The sequence below is a fragment of the Mus pahari genome, chromosome 3 (genome assembly GCF_900095145.1).
Source record: "Mus pahari chromosome 3, PAHARI_EIJ_v1.1, whole genome shotgun sequence".
NCBI classification, from domain to species: Eukaryota; Metazoa; Chordata; class Mammalia; order Rodentia; family Muridae; genus Mus; species Mus pahari.
Genome location: NC_034592.1, coordinates 19,921,253 through 19,943,148, shown reverse-complemented (window position 1 = coordinate 19,943,148; position 21,896 = coordinate 19,921,253). Strand labels below are relative to the sequence as shown.

Genomic DNA, 21,896 nt, shown 5'->3' with positions numbered 1-21,896 from the left:
TGTATGTGTGTGTGCAATTTATATACTATGTGTGTGTGAAGTTTATATACTCGTGTGTGTGTATGTGTGTGTGTGCAATTTATATACTGTGTGTGTGAAGTTTATATACTCTCTGTGTGTGTGTGTGTGTGTGTGTGTGTGTGTGTGCGCGCGCGCGTGCAGTTTATATACTCTGTGTGTGTGTGTGGTCTTTCTACCATATATATGTACACCTGCACATAGGTGCTCATGTGTGGAGCACAGAGTTTGCTACTGCGCCTTGCTTTTAAAACTAACCTGTTATTGTCATTGAGTGTGCGCCCTGGGCAGGGCACACAGGGCACAGCTTAGTGGGGCTGTTCTTCTTTCTGCCCTCCTGTGGGTTCTGCTGGGTTCTGGGGCTTGAACTCAGGTGAGCAGGTTGTGTGCAAATGTCTCGCCACTGGGTCATCCCGTTGATCTCTCTGTGTCTCTCTGTGTCTCTCTCTGTCTCTGTCTCTCTCTTTCCCCCTCCCCCTCTCCCTCTCCATAGCCCTAGCTGGCCTGGAACTCACTCTGTAGACCAGGCTGGCCTTTGAACCTTCAGGGGTCTGCCTGCCTCTGCCTCCCAAGTGCTGGGATTAAAAGCTCAAGCTACCACCCCTGGCAAGAGAGGGAGGGTCTCCTACTGAACCTGGACCTCACGGATTGGCTAGCCTGGCTGGACAGAGAGACCCCAGGGCTCCCTTTTCTCTGCCTCCTAGTGCTGGGAATCAAAATCAGGTCCTCATGCTTGCATGGCAGACACGTTACCCCCCTGGCCATCTCCCCAGCCTGCACAGTGTCTTTTGGATTCATCAATCATGCAAAGGCCACATAATACAAATTTCTGTGACCACCTGGCTCAACCACCATTAAGATTAATAATAATGACCAAGCCAGGCAGTGGTGGTGCACACCTTTGATCGAGGCCAGCCTGGTCTACAGAGTGAGTTCTAAGACAGCCAGGGCTACACAGAGAAGCCCTGTCTCAAAAAGAAAACAAATAAACAAAGATTAATAATGACTACCTAATGTTGGCATGATTATTACTTGTGTTTTGAGATTGGGGCTCATGTAGCCTAGGCTATCCTCAAACTCCCTATGTAGTTGAGGATGATCCTATTTTATACCTTCTATGTAGCCTAGTCCACCTGAAATTCACCATCCTCCTCGCTCAGCCTCCCAGGTTCTGAGAACACCAGTGCACGGCTCTGTGCTCTGTTCAAACTGTACTTCACAACTGAGAAAACCGAGGCTTGCACAGGGATGCGACTTGCTCTTACTGCCTGGGCTGGGCCCCTGACATTCTTGGCAAGGGACCAGCTGCCCAGGCCATCTCAAGGAGGAGGGGCAGGACTTTACTTACCTGCACGTGTTTTTTATTGAGTGCCAGAGTCATGACCTGATTGCCACACTTTGGCTGGATCAGGGACATGAGTAACATGGGGCTGCATGTGTCCTTGGGAGGTGTGGTCACAACGGGCGCAGGGGAGGTCTCGAGCACACCACCTATGGAGTGGGTGGGGTGGACCGTCACTGGGCGTGCCCTAGCAGCTGAGTTCTCGGGTGGCCGATGAGGCCAGTGAGGCTCAGAGAAAGCAGCCAAGCTCAAAGAACAGACAGGGGCAAGTGATGGGAAGGGAGGAACGACAGGTCTGCAACAGGGGCACAGAGGGCTGTGGCTCACCGCAGCTGGAGGCTCTCAGGGAGACATTGCTGGCCAGAGGGAGCTCCACAAAGGAAGTGACAATGCTGGCATTGAGCTTGCGGGCCTCCCCTATCAGGCCTTGGGGTGTGTCTGGGAGCTCCATGCCTTTGACCTTGCTTCCTGGAAAGATCTTGACGGAGTAGTTACCTGTGGTCTGAAGGCAGAAAAAGAGAGCTGGAGTCTTACCTACGGAGACGCCTGCCCTTCGCCCGGGCCTTGCTGTCCCTTCCTTCACCTTCTCTGTTTCCCTTTTGACCTCTAACCCAGCTCAGAGTTTGTATCTCCAGGAGTCTTCCTTGGCCCACCAGGCTGGGTTAAGGGATTCCCTGGCCCATCAAGACAAGCTTCCTGGAAGTGGCCTTTACTTTAACAACTTAGATGAAGGTAGGAAGCTGGGGAAGGTGTGTAAGGTCTCAGCTGGAGCGGGGGTACAAGGCTCACCAAGATCTGCATGCTGTGGTTGATATCGATGAACCAGGAGACATACGGAGGACCGTGCAGGATGAGAATGGCGTCCCCAGATGTGCAACTCAGTTCCATCGTTATGGTCACTGTCCGGGGCCTGCAGGGGGCAGATGGGTTGTGGGCCTTAATATAGGGACAGACCTGGTGTGCTGGTTTGAATGAGACATCATCTGTAAGTCTTGAGCATCTGAAAGCTTGATCCCAGTTTGGGAAGGCTCAGGGAAGTGGGCCTTCCTGGAGGATGCAGAATGCAAGGGGTGGGCTTTGGTGAGCTCTCTGCCTCCTGCCTGTGTGGTTCAAGATGTGAGCTCTTAGCCGGGCAATGGTGTCACACACCTTTAATCCCAGAACTTGGGAGGCAGAGGCAGGCGGATTTCTGAGTTCGAGGCTAGCCTGGTCTACAAAGTGAGTTCCAGGACAGCCAGGGCTACACAGAGAAACCCTGTCTCGAAAAAAACAACAAACAAACAAACAATCAAAAAAAGATGTGAGCTCTTAGCTGTTGCTCCAGCTGCTTGCTGCCTGCAACCTCCACTCTGCTGTTGTGAACTCTGACCCTCTGGAACTGCGAACCCAAAATAAACTCTTCTACACATTGCCTTGGTCGGGGTGTTTTATCTCAGCAATAGGAAAGTTAATACGCCTGGAGGTTCGAGGCCAGCCTGGTCTACAAAGTGAGTTCCAGGGAGCTAGAGCTACACAGTGAAACCTTGTCTTGAAAAACAAACAAACAAACAAACAAACAAAACAACAACAACAACAAACGCCTGGAGGCTAGGATCTGATTGGGTAATACACTTGGAGGCTGGGATCTGATTGGGTAATACACCCAAAGGCTAGCTTACCCGGCCTCAGAACTTGGCAGGATCCTCAGAATGTAGGCCTCCTTGTGGCCAGTCACACCTTCCAAGCGACAGCTTTGGACTGGGGTCTGGACTCGTGGTTGCCATTCAAGTGTGGCACCCATGTCCTTGTGAGCTTCTGGCAAGCAAAAGAATGGTGCCTTTGGGTCTGTGGAGACAAATATATCAGAGGGTCTGATCCAACCTTCAGACAAGGCATTGATGAGGACATTCAGGACAGAGCTTAACAGGGCTGGGGATGACTTACCACTGAGTAGCCGGCGTCAAGAGTGCAGTCCCCCCACCCCACCCAGCACAGGTCAAGCATCTTCCTTAATTACTTTCCATAGTATTTTTTTGAGACACAGTGTCTCACTGAACCTGGCTCGCATACTTGGCTAGACTGGCTGACCAGCAAGCTCCAGGGCAGCCTTGAACTTGCTATGTCGCAGAGGATGACCTTGAACTCCTGATTCTCCTGCCTCTGCCCCCTGAGTGCTGGCACTACAGGTCCATGCCACCATGCTCTAGGGCTCTAGGGCTTAACGCTATGCACGTGCTCTACCAATCGAGTCAAAAATCTGGCATTTCTCATCTGCTATGTGATGCAGAAGCAGTCACTAACTGCAGAGGGCACCAGCCAGTCGCATTTGACTGTGGGCAAATCATATGCCACCACAGGCTGGTAGTGCCCAAATCAGGAGTTTGCACAGTCTCCTCTGCAATTGAACCTGAACCCAGAAGCAACTGAAGGAGCTGACCTTGGCCCAACTGGAGGACGATGCTTTGGGGGTCATCCAGTGCTGCTATCGAGGTGATGGCGCCCTTGGTGGCTGCCCAGTCGAGGATCTGTTTCCTGGAGGTAAGGGATGGTAGCAGTGTGATGTTGACTCTTGGCTGCCCTTGGAAGATGACCAGGCTGGAGTCCTGTGGAGACACGGAGTGCTGAGTCATTTCCTACCAATCTGGGAGTCAGCTCAGTCTGGCTGGCAACAAAGAGGTCAGGACCCCAAATGACCAGGCTTGCCGGGCAGTCTCAAATGACCAGGCTCGGAAGCCGTCAGTCAGCCCAGAGCCCCCTAGTACCTCTGCTAGCATAGGCAGATCTGCTCCATCTCCCTCCTGCATGTGACGGCTGTACAGAGACACACATTTGTTTGTCCGTTTGTCTGTCTGCCCTCGCTTTACCCTCACTATGAGGCACTCATTCAAACCATATATAATGGCACCAATGTAGCTACTGTCTGTCACCGTCTGCACTCTGAGGGGATGGGAGGGAAATCTTGGTGTCCACCCACACACAGCACTTGACTCATTGAAGGCTCCGAGCCTTTGTTCATTGGGGGATCTGATATTCCAGCTGCACCTTGAGACCTGCCACATAGTAGGTACTCCCAGTGCATGGGGAAGGGGACAGTGGAAGGGGAAAGGAAGAAAGGTATGAGAAAAAAATGAACGAGTAAATGAATGAAGACAGATGGGGTTCTGCCGACTCTGGAAGCTCACCATTAAGAAACTAGAGAGAGAGATGCCGGGCGGTGGTGGCGCACGCCTTTAATCCCAGCACTCGGGAGGCAGAGGCAGGCGGATTTCTGAGTTCGAGGCCAGCCTGGTCTACAAAGTGAGTTCCAGGACAGCCAGGGCTATACAGAGAAGCCCTGTCTCGAAAAACCAAAAAAGAAAAACAAAACAAAACAACAACAACAAAAACAAAAGATAGAGGATATTATTTAATAAATAACAAAAACCAAGGCTGGAGCCTGGTAGTGGTGGCTTGTGCTTTTAATCCCAGCACCTGAGTGCAGAGGCAGGCAGAACTCTGTGAGTTCGAGACCAGCCTGGTCTACAGAGTGAGTTCCGGGACAGCCAGGGCTACACAGAGAAACACTGTCTCAAAAAAATTGGAAAAAAAAAAAAAAAGAAAAGAAAAAGAAAAAGAAAAAAAGAAAAGCAAAAAGCAGATCTGGAAAGATGGCTCAGTGGTTAAGAGCCCTGACTCTTCACTCATGAGGACCCAGGTTCAATTCCTAGTCACCTACATGGTGGTTCACAGCCATCTGTAACTAAAGCCATAGGGAATGCAACATTTTTCTGGCCTCCACAGGCACAAGGCTCACATATGGTACAGACACACATGCAGACAAAATACCCATATACATAAAACTAGATTAAATTTTATGCTGGGGATGGGGAATCTGGGGAGATCCCAAACCTTACTACCTCTCTTAGGCTCCTCTGGGGTCTGTTGGGCTAGGGAAGGAAATGAAGAGGACTTCCTGGAGGAGGTGATCTAGAGGAAGCAGCTAGGACTATTCTCCAAGCTCCCTTGAGCTGAGGTAGCAGCAGCAGGAGGGCTTCAAGTTAGATATTAAGGAGGACAGCATGACAGTCAGAGGAGATATAATAGAGCACACTGCCTACTCTGCAGGCATTAACCCCAGGAAAACAGGGATACAGCTGTGACTAAAGAGCACGACGTTTATCAGGCCCCTGGCTTATGGTCTCTGGTCTCCAGGTAGTGATCTGCACACAGATGGTTCAGGGCTGTCACTGTGAGTGTTCAGAGCAAGTAAAAAGATGCAATCAGGCTGGGCTGCAGCTGCAACCCTCCAGCCAGAGCTTGCATTCCAAGTGTCATTCGGGACCCTGGCAGCTCCTCAACGCTGGGTAGCGGGTGAGGAAGGGACTGGATGGAGAGGCACCATGGCAAGGTCTCCGTGACATGACCCCTCTCAGTGAGAGCGGGAAGGGCACTCTGGGGAGGGAGACCAGGCCCTTGGACTTGGGAGGGGATTTTCCATGGTGTCTCCACCACGCTGGTCTATGTGTCCATCTGTGAGCGTCTTCACCTCTCCTGCCCACCTCTGCCTCCTCTGGCACCTTCTGGTCCTGTCCCTATCTGCCTCTGCCTTTCTGGTATGCCATGTTGCTCCCAGAGAGGGACACCAGGCAGGGGTTTCCCACCGCCTGCCTGGAGTTAGGAGTCACACACTCACGTAGGCCAAGTGCAGTGGGATTTCCGGGGCCTGGAACTTCATGAAGACACTTTTGTTCGAAACGAGGAGCAGGAACACCTCCCGGGTCTCGGTGCCATTTTGCTTCGATGCCTGAAGAGTCAGCTCCAGATGTGACAGCATCTGGAGAAGAGTCATGGATGTAGATATATCAGTCCGGTTTGCAGCCAGCGAGGCAGCGATGCTTCACGGATGGCTGACGGTTAGTCCACTGTCCCCCTCCTTGGCTTGACCTGCCTACCCTCTCGCCAGTTACCCGTCTGCAGGGTAGCATCTATCCCTCACGAAAACATAAGAGGGACGGGTTCAACAAGCATGACTGCCAAGCCTGAAGACCTGAGTTCAATTCCCAGAAGCCACCTGGTGGAAGGAGAGTCCTGACTCCTGCAGGTTACCCACTGAGCTGTGCACCAGGACTGTGATGAGCACACACGCACACATGCGCACACACACACACACACACACACACACACACACACGCACCCATGCACGCAGAAACACACTAAGTAAATAAGTACGAATTAAACAAAAAAATAAGTAAGTTAATAAAGAAAGAAGGCTGGGGGCTGGAGAGATGGCTCAGTGATTAAGAGCATTGACTGCTCTTCCAAAGGTCCTGAGTTCAATTCCCAGAAACCACATGGTGGCTCACAGCCAACTGTATGGGATCCAGTGTCCTTTTCTGGTGTGTCTGAAGACAGCTACAGTGTATTCATATACATAAAATAAATAAATAAATTAAAAAAAAAAAAGGAAAGAGGGAATGAATGAATCAATCAATGAATGAGCTTGGTCCCAACCAAGCAAAAAAGAGGACAAACTAAGTCAGCTCTGTGCTTGACGTAACATTCAGGATTGCAAGATTCATCTTTCCTTTCCTTTTCCACTTCCTTCTCCTCAAAGGTTCTTGCTTCGTGCCCAGGCTGGCCTCGAACTCGTTACTCTTCCTACACAGCTCAGTGCTGGAACGTCACGCACATGCCAGCACATCCAGTCAGGATGATTTTCATTGACTGTGTGCTGTAACCTGGGCCTGTACGTGTCTGAAGGCTAAGCTATGCATGGAAGCAGTGAGTCCTTTCTCTCTGTCCTCTCTTCTTCTCTAGTTGTCCCTGGGAGGCCACTCTGATGCTCACTCTAACCATTCACAATTGTTCCTAGAGCTGGCATGGCGGCTCAGTGGCAGATCACACGCGCGGGCGACCTGGTTCCACCCACATTTACACATGAGTTCCACGGAAACACCCTAAGAGGCGGGTACCGTTAAAAACGCTCACAAATTAGGAAACCGAGTCACAGAAGTGAGGTGGCTTGCCCATGGTCACACGGAAGGCTGGCAATGTCAATCTCTGACACGAAGACTCAGAAGAAAAGAAAAGATGACCAGAACAAAGCTAATCCCAGAGTCTGCCCATGAGATGGTGAGGGAGGGGGAATGAGCAGGAGACAAAGGCGCCTGGTCCAGGTCGGTGCCTCAGAAGCCTTGTGGTGTCTCAGAGAACAAAGACAAGTGGAAATCTTCCCAGACACAGTGGCTGGCAGTTCCTGCCAGCAGCATGCAGCCCGGGAGCGATAGCGGATTGCAAGCTCTGTTTTCTGTCAGAAAGCAGAGCACCGGTTTAGCGCGGAGACAGCAGTGGAAAGTTTTAGGGTCTGGCTTCTAATCGACTCACTCTTGTTTCCCTGACTGATGTCACAGAGCCAGAGACGAGCTAGCGTGTCAGCCCCTGGAAAAATCTGCTCAGAAATATTTCCGCTACTCAGTAACCGACCCTCCTAATCACTCTTTGTGTTCGAGGTTACTCTTTACAACCACGGAGGTAAGGAGCAAATGGTCTCGCTTTGTTTTCAACATGTGCCGAGTGGTGTGGCCCTGGTGGCTCCCTTTATGTGATCTTTAATTCTTTTAAAAATTAAACGTGTGTGTGTGTGTGTGTGTGTGTGTGTCATGTGCATGCCTGGACCCCATGGAGGCCAGAAGAGAGAGTCAGATCCCCTGGAACTAGAGTTAGGGGCTGCCATGACCTGGGAATTGAACCCGGGACCTCTGGAAGAGCAGCCAGTGCATTTAACCTCTGAGCCATCTCTCCAGCCCCTTTATCTTAATTCTCAGTAGTGTGTGTAGTGTATGTGCATACGCACAGACTCATGTGCCTGTGTGTGTACACGTAGAGGCCAGAGATCCAGTCTGGATATTTTTTTCTGCCACTTTCTATTTTAGTTTTTGAGGCAGGGTTTTTCACCGTCTCTGTCTTCAGACACACCAGAAGAAGGCATCCGATCACATTACAGATGGTTGTGAGCCACCATGTGATTGCTGGGAATTGAACTCAGGACCTCTGGAAGAGTAGTCAGTGCTCTTAACCACTGAGCCATCTTTCAGCCCCCTAGGTTATTATTCTTAAATAAGTATTCTCACAGTAACTTATAATGAAAAAATGCATTTCAGACATGTGGAAATACTACCACCAATAATAATAATAATGATGATGATGATAATAATAATAATAATAATAATAAAGTAATTTACAGTTTTATGGAGCAAACCCAGTCTTTTGCATGCTTAACAAACATCCTACCATTCAGCAGTATCTCCAGACCATATAATGTTTACTAATGGGTTTACATTTTGATTTCATAAGTATCTTGTTTTATTCATCTTAAAAATTATGCATTTTAAGATGGTTGAAGTGGTATATAACTTTGACCCAAGCACTTGGGAGGCAGAGGCAGGTAGATCTCTGTAAGTTCAAGGATAGCCTGGTCTACATAGTGAGTTCTGGGATAGCTACATATATCCAAAAGAGAGAGAGAGAGAGAGAGAGAGAAAGAGAGAGAGAGAGAGAGAGAGAGAGAGAGAGAGAGAGAGAGTTTCTCTCCAAAAATAGATNAGAGAGAGAGAGAGAGAGAGAGAGAGAGAGAGAGAGAGAGAGTTTCTCTCCAAAAATAGATTGAAATGCAATATATATATATATATATATATATATATATATATATATATATATATGCCTGTAACTCACTCGATCCATCTCCAGGGAATCTGACACCTCTGGGTTCTATGGGTCCCCGAACTCATGTACAGGTACCCACATACAGAGACATACATAATACATATACCTTTTTATTTTTTGAAACAGCGTCTCACTGTGTATGTAGCCCTGGCTAGGATGGGCAGTAGACTAGGTCAGCCTTGAACTCGATGAGCTCCACCTGTCTCTGCCTCCCAAATACACATACATAAATGGAAAGAAAGAAGGAAAGAAAAACAAAAGACAAGTTTTGGAGGAAAGCATGTGACCCACCCTGCTGCTCACCCTGATAGCTGTGTACCAGCAGCTTGAACAACGCAGGTTGGTTACACAACTATGTGTCTATATTTTCTTAGAGACAGAGTCTCTCCCTGAACCTAAAACTTCTCTTTTCAGTTAGACTGCACACTTCCAATCGGTGAGTTTTACCTCAGTAAAGCAACTGTGTGCCTGTCATGTGTTACGGTCTAATGGTATTCATGCTACGCTCTGTGCTGAGCGCACAGCAAGTGCGGGCTGACCAAAGCAGGCACAGGGATTTCTCAGCTTCCAGGCTCTAGAATGGAAGTCACCCAAAGAGAGTGTGGTGTCCACAGTCCAGGACCAGGCTTGAGTGGAGCGCACAGCACTTGGCTGCCCAGTATCAGATCCTTTTCTCTCTCCCCCCCCCCAACTCAGACTGCTACCAACTCCACCCATCCACCTCTGGAAGGAAGACTTCGAGACACACATAGAGCAGATAGATGGAGTCAGTAACCTGGCAGACTATGCCAGGAGACACTCACAGACAGGGAGATGAGGCAATGTCACTCTGGGAGGACAACACGGGCTGCAACAGCCAGAACTATGAGCAGAATTTGGAAAGTGTCCTGGACATGAACCCTGCAGCTAATTGACTGTAGCTCCGATCCCTTGGTGCCTCCCTTTACTCATCTGTGAAATGGGGGCAGGAAAGGGCTGGAAGCTGAGATCAGGAGGGGCCCTGGATAGAGGAAGTGAAGAAAATGAATCGGAGGTCAGGGCACGGTCATGCCGCTGCGGGTACCACATGACGCTGGGGCTACAGGACACTTGTGACAAGTTTCAGCAATTCTTCCCGAATTCATAAGGCAAACTCCCATTCCATTGTCACCAGGGTCTTATGTACAGAGGAAGGGGCTGAGAGAAACCGAGGCCCCAGAGTGAGCAGCGTGAGACACGGGGAGACTGGAAAGCAGAGCTTCTGGGGGCTCTGTGCTCCCAGACCTAGCTGATGACGACCAGTTACCAGAATCATTCCGCCAGGGTTTCCACAGTAAACACTTCCCTTCCCCTCCACCCTGAGTCACCACGCCAGCCATTCGCACGCATACTGATTTCCCTCTTTCGTCCCCCGAGGGGCTGCCTGTCTTCAGCATGGGCTCCTGGGCATCTGGAGGCCCAGCAAGGATGACGTATGTGCCAGTTCCTTGTCCCCAGGCCTGCCAGCAAGGGCCTGTGTAAGTCCTTCCCCGAGTGGGTGGGTGGGAGACCAGTTGCTATTTTGGTACCAGCTGTCCCTCAGATGCCATTGTTAGCCCAGTGGTTGGTGTTGGTAAAGGGGGATTTCGGTGAAGAGGCCCTGAGTATTAGTAGCCACTTATAGAAAGCCGTTTCCAGCAATTCTTCTATGAGCGGAGCCTTGGGTCTGCCTACAGCCCCCACCCTCCCAGGCCAGCCCAGAGGAGGCCCAAGTCTGCCTCAGCAGACTGCGACGGTGCACACAGGAAGAGTGTCGCGGGCAAAGAGTTCAGAGTCAGACAGACCTGAATTAAACGTGGCTCTGTGAGTCTGGACGTTCAGTCTTCCTCTCTGGGCTTGATCTGGAGCAGGAGCTAGACAACCCACCTACTCACATACGTGTGAAGATGCAGGGATCCGGCCTCAGAGCTGGTTGTACGATGCCCAGCTCAGCCCCTCTGGGTCCACTGATAGATTCTACTAATGCAGATGGGATTCTTTATTTTCATTTTAAGAGATGGCACCTTGCCCTGCACTCAAGTGATTCTCCTGCCTCAACTTCCCATAGAACTGGGAAGCCGGAATGTGACACTGCAGTTGGCCCCAATATTTTAAATTATGAATAATAATAATAATAATAATAATAGTTTTTGAGACAGGGTTTCTCTATGTAGCCCTAAAGGGATGCGCCACCACCCCATTTTGAGACAGAATCTCATTGTGTGCAAGTCTGGCCTCAAACTTAACATCTTCAGTCTTTGGATATTGGGGTCATGGGTATGTGCCATCATGACTGACTTCTGAATGAAATGTTTTCAGTGTGTGTGTGTGTGTGTATGTGTGTGTGTGTGTGTATGTGTGTGTGTGTGTGTGATGTGTAGTGTGTGTATGTGTGTATGTGCCAGAATAGGGAGTCAGATCCCCAGCTCACAGCCACCTAACATGGGTGCTGGGAATCAAACTGGAATCCTTACAAAAGCAGAATGTGCTCTTGAGGGCTGCCCCATCTCTCCAAGCCCAAGTCTGATTTTTTTCTTTTCTTTTCTTTTTTTTTTTTTTTTTTGGTTTTTCGAGACAGGGTTTCTCTGTGTAGCCCTGGCTGTCCTGGAACTCACTCTGTAGACCAGGCTGGCCTCGAACTCAGAAATCCACCTGCCTCTGCCTCCCGAGTGCTGGGATTAAAGGCGTGCGCCACCACGCCCGGCTTCTTTTTTTCTTTTTTGAAACAAGGTCTTACTGTGTAGCTATGGCTGACCTAGAACTCACTATGTAGAGGTAGCTGGCCTCAAGTTTCTGTTTCCCAATTGCTGGGACTGAAGAGATGTACCGCCATGTCTAGTCTGAAAACCTTTTAAATGTTTAAATATATTTAAACACAATGTGTTTGAGCTGCATACAGTGGCACATGCCTGTAAGTGTGGCACTCGGGAGGCACAAGGACCCCTGCAAGTTCAATGACACAGACTAAGGGGCTAGATAAATAACAAGGACTAGCTATATGCTCTCCCCGAGAAGCATACTTAGCCAACAAAGATACCCCAAAACTTCATCTCTAAGCATGGAAAACAAACTGCCAAGCCAATAGAAATTTATTCTTATGCTAGACAAAGTCAACTTCAACCCAAAACTAGTTAAAGGAGATAAAACAGACTCCACCTTTTGGTGTTGTTTGCCTGTTTATTTTTTATTTTTTTATTTTTTGGTTTTTCGAGACAGGGTTTCTCTGTATAGCTCTGGCTGTCCTGGAACTCACTTTGTAGACCAGGCTGGGCTCGAACTCAGAAATCCGCCTGCCTCTGCCTCCCGAGTGCTGGGATTAAAGTTGTGCACCACCACGCCTGGCGCCTGTTTATTTTTGAGACAGGGTCTAACTCTGTAGCCCTGTTTGTCCTGGAACTATGTTCTATGTAGACCAGACTGGCCTTGTACTCAGAGATCAGCCTACGTCTGTCTCCTGAGTACTGGGATTAAAGATGTGGGCCACTATGCCAGGCTAGGACAGGACAGATTAACTCAAGATGATGCAACAATTCTAACTTCTATGCACCAAACACTAGAGCCTCCAATTGCATAAAACAAACACCCTAAGATACAAAGACCAACCAGGTCCTCATACAGTAGCAAGGGGAGACTTCAATCCTTCACTCTCCTACTCAGCAGGTCTTCCAAACTAAAAGCTAGCAAAGCCACTCTGGAGTCAAGAACAGTGTGGATGAACTGGACTTAACAGACACGGACAGATCATTCCACCCAAATGGGGAGTGAACGCACATGTCTTCCTCAGTAGATTTTCTCAGAAACTTCTCCAAGACTGGCCTTCGGACACAAGTCAAGACTCAACAAATGAGGGGTGGGGGGAGGACAAAGACAGACAGACAGACAGACAGACAGAGACACACAGAGAGAGACAGTGTCCTATTTAACTGTGATGCACTAAACTATAAGCCAACAAGAAGAGAAACTGCTGAAACAATTTACCTGTAAGAGAACTGTAAGGGGCGTTTTGCTTCTTCCTGTAAGTGTGCTAGGTTTGTTCTGCTTTGCGATGTTATTGGTATTTCTTTTCTTGCTTTCATACAAGATTTAGGGCTTGCTGAGTTGCCAGGTTGGGCACTGTGACTTCTTTCCCAGGCCAGTGTGTTTAGTCGGGCTTCTTCCCTGTAAGGTATTCCACCGAGGACTGCCTGCTGTCCTTTACTAACCATGACTTACCTTCATTTGTGTCTGTCTCAAAATACCTTTCTTTATTCTTCAGTTTTGGAAGATAGTTTTGTGGGTACAGTGTTCTTGATTCACAGCTGTTTACTTTCAGCACTTAAAAGACTTCATTCGATTTTCTTCTGGCTTTATGGGCCCCCTCATTTTTGTTCGTCTACTACCTATCTGTCCATCTGTCCATCTACCTAATAAATGTGTACTCTCAGGGTGACACAGTGCTGAAGCTGGGGAGATGATGAGAGTCCCTGTGTAGCCACCTGACCCTGCTACACTGGTTCCCTTCCCTGCTCACCACCTGCAAGGCATGGCACAAAGACACAAAGAAAGCTCCCACCCCAGGACCCCTTGGTCTCTTCAGCCTGCTTCTGAGAGCAAAGTGAGTGTGCTCATGTGTCCACATGGGGGAAACCCAGCCCAGAATCCTCTGGGCTGCCTCCCCCAGAGCCAGCTCTGCTATTCTTCAGGTAGAGAAGAACTTGCATCAGCCCAGCAGGATCCTTTTCTGGAGACAATAATAAGAGCCACTCCCCTGTGGCCTGCAGATTAAGCTCAGACACAACTGAGCAAGACACTCAGGGGTTCTGGGCGCCAAGAGCAGGCGCTGCGGTGTAAGAGAAGGATTCTAGGCACCTCCCTTCAATGCTGCAGGTTTCCCACTGTGGAGCAGAGGTGTCCCCGGAAATGGGTGACAGAGAGACTGTTCAGTGTGGTACTACTTCTCAGAGCCACCCTGCCTTCCCCAGCCCCTCACTGTCGCCCATGATAGCTGAGGGCAATCAATGGGGGTTCCCCTGGCTCACTGTCTGCGTGCCCCCTCTGCCTAGGCATGAGTCAGAGCCTGGCTGGCTCCTATCTTGAGGAAGGAGCTCCCTGAGTTTGCCCAGGCCCGGGGGGGGGGGGTAGCAAATCAGCAGCCAAACAAGCTTGGCTGCCTAGGTCTGGGACAGCAGAACAGGGTAGTCAGCTGATGGGAATCGCTGAGGCACCAGGCCGGTTCCTGTCTTGAAGGTCAGGATGTGACCCTAGGCCCCTCCCGGAATCCAGGCTCCGGCCTGTCCTTTGGGGACCCAGTGAGATAACCCCTGCCCAGCAGCCCCTGGTTTGTCTATAGACTTCCTCAACACACAGACACACACACACACACAGACAGATAGACAGACAGACAAAGACACTTCAAATGCCACTCTCCTGAGGTTCTTGGCTACCACCACTCATCTACCACACACACACACACACACACACACACACACACACACAGAAGAAATCTGATGGTTCTAAAGCCATGTGGGGATGGACGAGAAAGCCATCTTTCTGTGCCAGGAACTGACAAAGGAGGCCAAAGGTCAGGAGAGGCAGCGCCTCCCCCACTAGGCCTGCTCACCCACGCAATTGGCCTTTAGGCCTTTGCACGTGCCATGCTACCTTGAACTTAAAAACAATTATTCTTAACTATGTGTATGTGTCTGTATGTGGGTGTCCATAGAGGCCAGAAGAGGGTGTTGGGGCCTCTGGAGCTGCAGTTACAGGGGGGTGTGAGCTGCCTGATGTGGGTGCTGGAAACAGAACGTGGGGTTTCTGAAAGGGCAGCAAGTGTTCTTCGCTGCTGAGCCACGGCTCTAGCCTGACCCGGAACTTCTAATGCTCCTGCATCTGCCTCTCCGGTGCTGCCCTACTCGCTGTTTATGAGATGTCGGGGATCAAACTTCATGATGGACAAGCACCCTAACAACTGAGCTCCATGTGCAGCCCCCAAACCCCTTCCTCTCTACAACGGGTGAGTATCTCCCTGTCACCCACAGCCTCTCATCCTTCCCACGATGGCTAACTCCATCACTCACTCACTCACTCGCTCACTCGCTCACTCACTCGCTCACTCACTCACTCACTCGCTCGCTCACTCTCTCACTCACTCGCTCACTTGCTCGCTCACTCACTCACTCGCTCACTCGCTCGCTCACTCTCTCACTCACTCGCTCACTTGCTCGCTCACTTGCTCACTCACTCGCTCACTCACATCGATTCTTGGCCTGTGATTGGCTCAGCTTTATTTCCTATCTCTACCCTTGACAACATCAAGCACCCGCATAGAGTTGGTAGCGAGGGACTGTGGCATGGATCTCGTTCTTGGAGACTTTCAGGAAGGAAGGTCAGTGCTCAGCAGGTCACAGGCTCCTTGGTGATCAAAGCACCAAGACTGAACAGGGTCACGGACAGATAGGCTAGGAACTCCACGAGCCTCAACCTCTGTTAGCCTGACCGAAGATGGATCTTCAGTTTCTGCCTCCTCTTCTCCATTGGGTTTGAACTAGTGTGAGGTTTAAAGAGTAATAATCTAAATGGAAGATGTTTGGAAACTGGGTCATGTCCAAGTATTTACAGATGAAAAATGGAGTCCAAGAAACATAGTAATAATGACAAAACTTATAACAGCCAAACTAGAGCTTTCGCTGTGGGCAGGTTCTGTGTCCTGTGCTCTGCTTTCTTTATCCTGGAGTCTCACAGTAACCTGTGAGGTAGGAAAGATTATCATTGTCTCCACGTTTCCCGTGGGAAGACCAAGGTTCAGATAGCTTTGCCAACAAAGCGATGTGGCCGTGAGATTAGCTGAGGTTCAGATAGGACTGACTGGCTCCAGACACTGCGTCCTCTTTCCTTGGTTTGTTTTCTGAGCAAACTCTCACTACGTTGGCCAGGATGACCAAAAACTTGTACTGTTACAAGCCATCCTCCTGCCTCAGCCTCCTGAGTAACTGGGAGCTCAGACTCACACAGCAACGCCTGACTAAAAGCTGTGCTCCCAAACACCATATCGTGGTCCCGTTTGAATGCATTCATTATACAAACATGCATTCATTATGGAATATATTAATTATTTGGAATAGGCCAGGCCCTGGACCAGGTTCCATAGTTTCATTATTCTTGAATGAGCCTCTGAACCCAAGAAAAATATGAGGGGTGTACCTTTAGCAGCCCAAGCACTATGCAAGGTGCAGGCCAATGACAGGTCTAGGACTGAACCCTGGGACCCCAGCTCTCTTCACTATCCCTTCAAAATGCATATCTTTCACAATTCTAGGGCTGGAGGGTTAGATGTCACCAGGTTGGTTGGGAAGTGAGGTGGCAGCTGCTCCGTAAGTCTTTAATCCTAGTGCTTGGGAGGCAGAGGCAGGCAGATCTCTGTGAATTCCCAGACAGCCAGGGCTACACAGAGAAACCATGTCTCCAAAACACCGAAGAGTGAACATAAAAATGTCCCATGATCTGTAGAGTTCTCTGGAAGGGGCAGAGGGCTACAAGGAAATTCTCTTGTCACAGATGCTGGAATCCTTGGACTACGCCATGAGTTACTGTGGCACTCCACACATAACACAGCCCTAAAAATCCTTCAGTGGACGCCATTGCTCATAGATTAAAAACCAAGTTCTCAATAACTGCCATTTCTCCAGTTCTGCTCCTAGGTGAACCTCAAGGTCATGTCAGAGTCTGAGCGGGAACCTCCCTCCCTCTGCTTATACCCTCTCCGATACCCTCTCCGCGGCTGTGCTCACACTTGGAGGTGTTGTCACTCCCTCCAGGAAGCCCTGCCTAAGCTTAGCAGCTGAAGTACCCTGCCTGAACCCCTGCCTCCTGTGTCCTGGCTGGAGTTGTCTACACACCTGTGTCCCAGAGACCTGGCCATCTGGCTGGGACCTTCCTCTGCCTGGCTTTGCTGTCAGGAGACCCCAAGATCACCCAGAAGGGCCTAAACCTAAGAACAAAATGAACTTACAGGAAAGCTTCTTATTTTTCCATATCATTACTGACTTGAAAAACAATTGCTATGCTTATGAAAGCCAAATAAAATGTATTTGGTGCTATCTGTATCTTGGGGGTTATCAAAGCCCACAGTCCTTGTGGCAGGCAGGGCCCCCCGATATTGGTGGTCTGGGCACCTTCTTATCACTACACAAAATGCAAAGCAACTCAACAGTTTTAGGGGCAGGTTGGCTACAAATTCATCCCATGCTCTTAATTCATTCTTGTGGCCTTAGTCCACATCAGCTAGACGTGGGCTGCAGCCCTGGCAGGTCAATGAACGTGACCTTGGCTCTGAGGTCCCTAGGATTCTGGTGTGTCTGTCCTCTGACTTTCAGTTCATGTTTTATTTCTCAAGGCCAGACTCGATTTCCTCCTCCAAGAAATGAGAATAATAATGGACCTTAATGAGCCCCCGCCATGTCTGTATCCATGGCTAGGGATGTAGCTCAGTTGGTAGAATGTGCCTGGCAGACAGAGACCCTGACCCTGAAACCCAGGGTCACATAAGTCTGACGTGGTACACGTACCTATAATCCCAGAACTATGAAGATAGGAAGATGAGGGGCATCCTTAGCTGTATAGCAAAACGGAAGCCAGCCTGGGTGACATGAACCCTAGTTCAAAAAAAAAAAAAAAAAAAAAAACAACTAATCAACCAAACCAAGCTGGTTCCTAGGTGACAGCAGGCTGCAGCCTAACACCCAGCATGCAGCGAGCATTTGACAAGTGGGCTATTGCGGCTCTCCATCTAGACAAACTGGGGGCAGGCTGCTGGGGATCAGACTTGAGGCTGGCTTGCTGGGTTTGGATCCCAAAGGATGCCTAGTGGAGTCGCAGATGTTTGAGGTGAGGTAGACTGGAACTCAACCACTTCTCCAAAGCCCAGCTTAGAGTGGACTCATGTCCTCTGAAAGGCTATGAGCGCCCCATCACTAGCTGCATCTAGGTACAAGCTCCCCTAGTTCACACTGAGACATTTAACCAGCTCTTTTCTATCTGGGTCCTTTCTTTTTTTTCTTTGCCAGGCACAGTGGTGCACGCCTTTAATCCCAGCACTCTGGAGGCAGAGGCAGGCGGATTTCTGTGAGTTCAAGGGACAGCCTGGTCTACAGAGTGAGTTTCAAGATAGCCAGGGCTACACAGAGAAACTGTCTTGGAAAAAAAAAAGTGTGTGTGTGTGTGTGTGTGTGTGTGTGTGTGTGTGTGTGTGTGTGTGTGTAAACGAGCACTCACTCAAGTCAGAGAACAACTTGAGGAAGATGTTCTTCACTTATGTAGGTTCAGAGACTTGAACTCACGTCATCGTGCATGGCGGTAAGTGCCCTCACCCGGTGAACCACAAGCTCCCTCATCCATGAGCCTTGTCACCGGTCCTCCAGCTGGCTCTTGTGATGCGGTCCAGAACATCATCCCTTTTACCTCTTAAGGGCCCCCCCAGGACCCACCCCATCAGNCTCATGACTGAGGCGCTAGTAAAGCCACAAGATGGCACCCTCACCCCGTCTCCTCCGATTCCTAAGGGACCCCACCAAACCTGCCTGAGGTACTCACTCCGGGAAAATCCAGGAAGAGAACATGGACTTCACGAACTGCATTGGGAGCCTGAGCTACACAGCCCTCGGAGACCTGGCTGGTGGTATATGTCACCTCACCCCTTGTGGGGTCCACGGGCTGAAGATCACAACCGACTCTTTCTGCGAGACCTGCTGGGAAAGCACAGAGGGAAAGCAGGTTAGGTAAGAGGAGTATGGGGCAGGGGTGTTTGTCTAGTGTGGGCAAGGCAATTCCCAGCACTGGGAGGGAAGGGTACTAATTGCATTCCTATTCTCTTTAAGAATTGTTGTTGTTGTTGTTGTTGTTGTTGTTGTTATTTGGAGGCAGAGCCGTGGTAGCCCAGGCTGGCTTCAAGCTGTCATGTAGCCAGGGATGGTCTTGACCTTCGGGTCTTCCAGCCTCTGCCTCCCAAATGCTGGGGTTCACAGGTGTGCACCACCTCGCCTGGATACAACCACATTCACTTTCTGAACATTTCCTAGGTACACGTATGAGCCCAGAGCTCAAGGCGTGTGACATCTTCATAGCTACCTTACATGGTAGATATCATTTCATACTTTCCACAGATGGGGACGCTGAGACACAGCCGGAGAAAGTCTCTCCTAGGATCATAGTGTTACTAGGTATAATGTCGGAAGGTAAGAGTCAGGGTACTAATAAGTCTGAATTTCAGATAAACATGAATCATTTTTCAAGGTATAATTTTAAATATATAATTATATACTTATATTACAAAAACAGTTTGCCTGAAATTAAATTTTAACTAATTTTCAGAAGTATTGTTTGTTTTTTGTTCTTTTTGTATTTTTGAGACAAGGTCTCACTGTATAGTCTCAGTTGGACTAGAACTCATTCTGTAGACCAGGCTGGCCTTGAACTCACAGAGATGGCCTGTCTCTGCCTCCCCAGTGCTGGGATTAAAGACAGGTGCCACGGTGCCTAGCTATCTATTGCTGGCAGGGTGACCTAAGGGGCAGGGCCCATGGTGGACCCCAAGTCTTAAGGCCAGTTCAAGCCAAAGGAAGGAGTGTGTGTCCTGGGTGAGGTTGAGGGAGGGAAACGGGTTTCCCTTTCCAGACCTCAAGGTGCCCATCCCTGAGAGGCTGTTTCTGAGGAGGGAATTTCCTGCCTCAGGGGGAGCAGCCCAGGTTGAAGGCGGTGATGTGGAGCAGGCCTCGCAGTCTGCCTGCCGCAGGGCGGCCCGGAAACACGGGTCCCAAGGGAGAGGGATGGAATTTCACCCTGACCCAGCAGAGGAGGAAGAGGAAATGAGGCCCCTACACCTCGTCCTAAGGAATGTGCCGAGGGGAAGGGGGGCTGTGGAGGAGGGACAGAGAAGGGGAGGCTGTTTGGAAGTTTATGTCTCCATCTTGTCGTGTTCACTTCCTGTTTTCTTGGAGATCAAAGATGGGCGAGGAGGGCCAGGCTTCACGTCCAGCTGACGCCAGTGCCGAGGATGGGGGGCAGGCCGGCTCTTCCTGAACCCCAGGCGCCTGTGACCTGGCCAGCCTTCTCCCCCACCTTTGTAGCTAGCTTGTTGGGCCCAGAGCCACTGAGGTCCGAGAAGGAGGTAAGATGGCTGCCTCACACCCCGCCAACACCCTCCCTCAGATATCTCCATCTTGGGAGGAGAATAGGAGCAGGTATCTGCTGCTGCTGCTGCTGTAAGAGCCCAAACCTTAGCAGCCATTACTCTAGTCCCATTAGCAACGCGAGAGAGACATCTGTGTGTTTGAGCAAGACGGGATTTTGGTTCAAAGCAAGTTCCTGGGAGCCAGGCCCAGCATCCCAGGCCCAGCATCCAGTTCTGACTAGCCGTGTGGTTTGAGGGAATGATTTCGGCACTTGGGACTTTCATATCCTGGTCTCGGCAATGGCAATGGGAAGAGAAAGCACCGGGCCCTGGAGGCTGTTGAGAACAATTTGTGAGGCAGGGCATGTGGTAGTTTCATTTCTGTAGTTTTCTTGCCTGCATTTAAGGGTGGGGGCGAAGCTGAGGACTGGGCTAATTCTGAGTTTTCTCTCGCACCCACAGACTAAGGGTTGGTACCATTTCCTCTTGTCAGTTTTCCTTCTGGTTCGTCCCCACTCCTACCTAGAAGGGGAGGCTGCAGCCTCAAGAGACAGGACACTCACGTCAAGGTCATACATACGTATGGCTGCCCTCTGGGTCTCCGACTACTCCCTCCACATGACCCACCATCTGGCCTACAGATCTTCGGACTTTCCCTGCCCCCCTCCCCAGACTTCCAGGAACCCCAGTTCCTTTGGCATGGGGGCCGCCTCCTCCATGCCGTCAGCCAGCGCCAGCAGGAGAGGCCGCGGGCCTGACCATTATGTAATGATCAGATAACAGGCCAGGCTGGGAGATCAGATAAGAGGCCCATTTATTTTGGGGCCTTTTCGAATACTGGTTGCCCCCACCCCACAGACGAGAATGGGGAGACAGGAGGGAGTGTGACGCCTGAGCCTGTCTCCAGCAGCCCAAGGCGGGCCCAGGCCAGCTGAAAACAATCCCCTGGTACCAAGGGAACTGCTGGGGCCTCCTGGGAACTGTTGGAGGAGGCGCCGCTGGGGGCCAACAAGTCACCCTTGGAGAACTGGGTGACCCTGACCTCCAGAGGAAAAGTCTGGACCCTCCTCCTCCTCTTCTTCCTCCTCCTCCTCCTCCTCCTTCACCTTACAAGCACAGGCCTTACACAGCCAGTCCCCATTCCACCCCAAATAGCTCCCGGAGGTCATCAAGTTGCTCTGGAGCCCAATGGCCTGGTCATAAAGGCCTCGCTCTCCTTATTGGTAGGCACAGTAACCACACAGTAGGTCCCATCACTCTCCCTGTCTGGAAGCTTTGTACGAGTACATTCCTCGGATCCTTACAGCAGCCTTTGGAGGGCAGTGGGTGGTTCTTATGCCCATTTCACGGGTAGTTAGGGAGGCTAAAGAATTTCCCTAGGAGACCCAGACCCTCAGCAACAGGCCCTGGGGGTGAACTCTGAGGGTCTAGTTCTAGCCCTGATGTGTGCTTTGTGCAAGTCAGTTCTGATGTTCAACTCCTTGGTTCCCGTGGGTGCTGTGAGCGTCTGCAACACCGAGGAACCGAGGAGGGTGCTTCCTGACAAAAGTCACCCCACTCTTTTTTTTTTTTTTTTTTTTTTTTTTTTTGGTTTTTTCGAGACAGGGTTTCTCTGTATAGCACTCTGTAGACCAAGCTGGCCTCGAACTCAGAAATCTGCCTGCCACCACGCGCGCCTCTACTCTCTTCAGAGTCCAATCACAACCTCATAGCTGT

At 50.2% G+C, this 21,896-nt stretch overlaps 1 protein-coding gene across 2 annotated transcripts in view; it reads right to left on the bottom strand.

The window, feature by feature from the left end:
• The window catches only part of Eng (endoglin), a 37,238-nt gene that overhangs the window by 6,545 nt on the left and 8,797 nt on the right, over positions 1 to 21,896 (bottom strand). The window contains exons 2-8 of one of the 2 annotated variants that reach the window (XM_021192681.2): positions 18,605 to 18,756; positions 6,012 to 6,152; positions 3,777 to 3,942; positions 3,019 to 3,184; positions 2,150 to 2,270; positions 1,688 to 1,862; positions 1,367 to 1,509 (exon numbers count right to left, since the gene is read on the bottom strand). In XM_021192681.2, the coding sequence (XP_021048340.1) occupies positions 1,367 to 1,509; positions 1,688 to 1,862; positions 2,150 to 2,270; positions 3,019 to 3,184; positions 3,777 to 3,942; positions 6,012 to 6,152; positions 18,605 to 18,756 (1,064 nt within the window). Of the gene's footprint in view, positions 1 to 1,366; positions 1,510 to 1,687; positions 1,863 to 2,149; positions 2,271 to 3,018; positions 3,185 to 3,776; positions 3,943 to 6,011; positions 6,153 to 18,604; positions 18,760 to 21,896 lie in introns of both variants that reach the window. The other variant, XM_021192680.2, reaches the window with a different exon arrangement.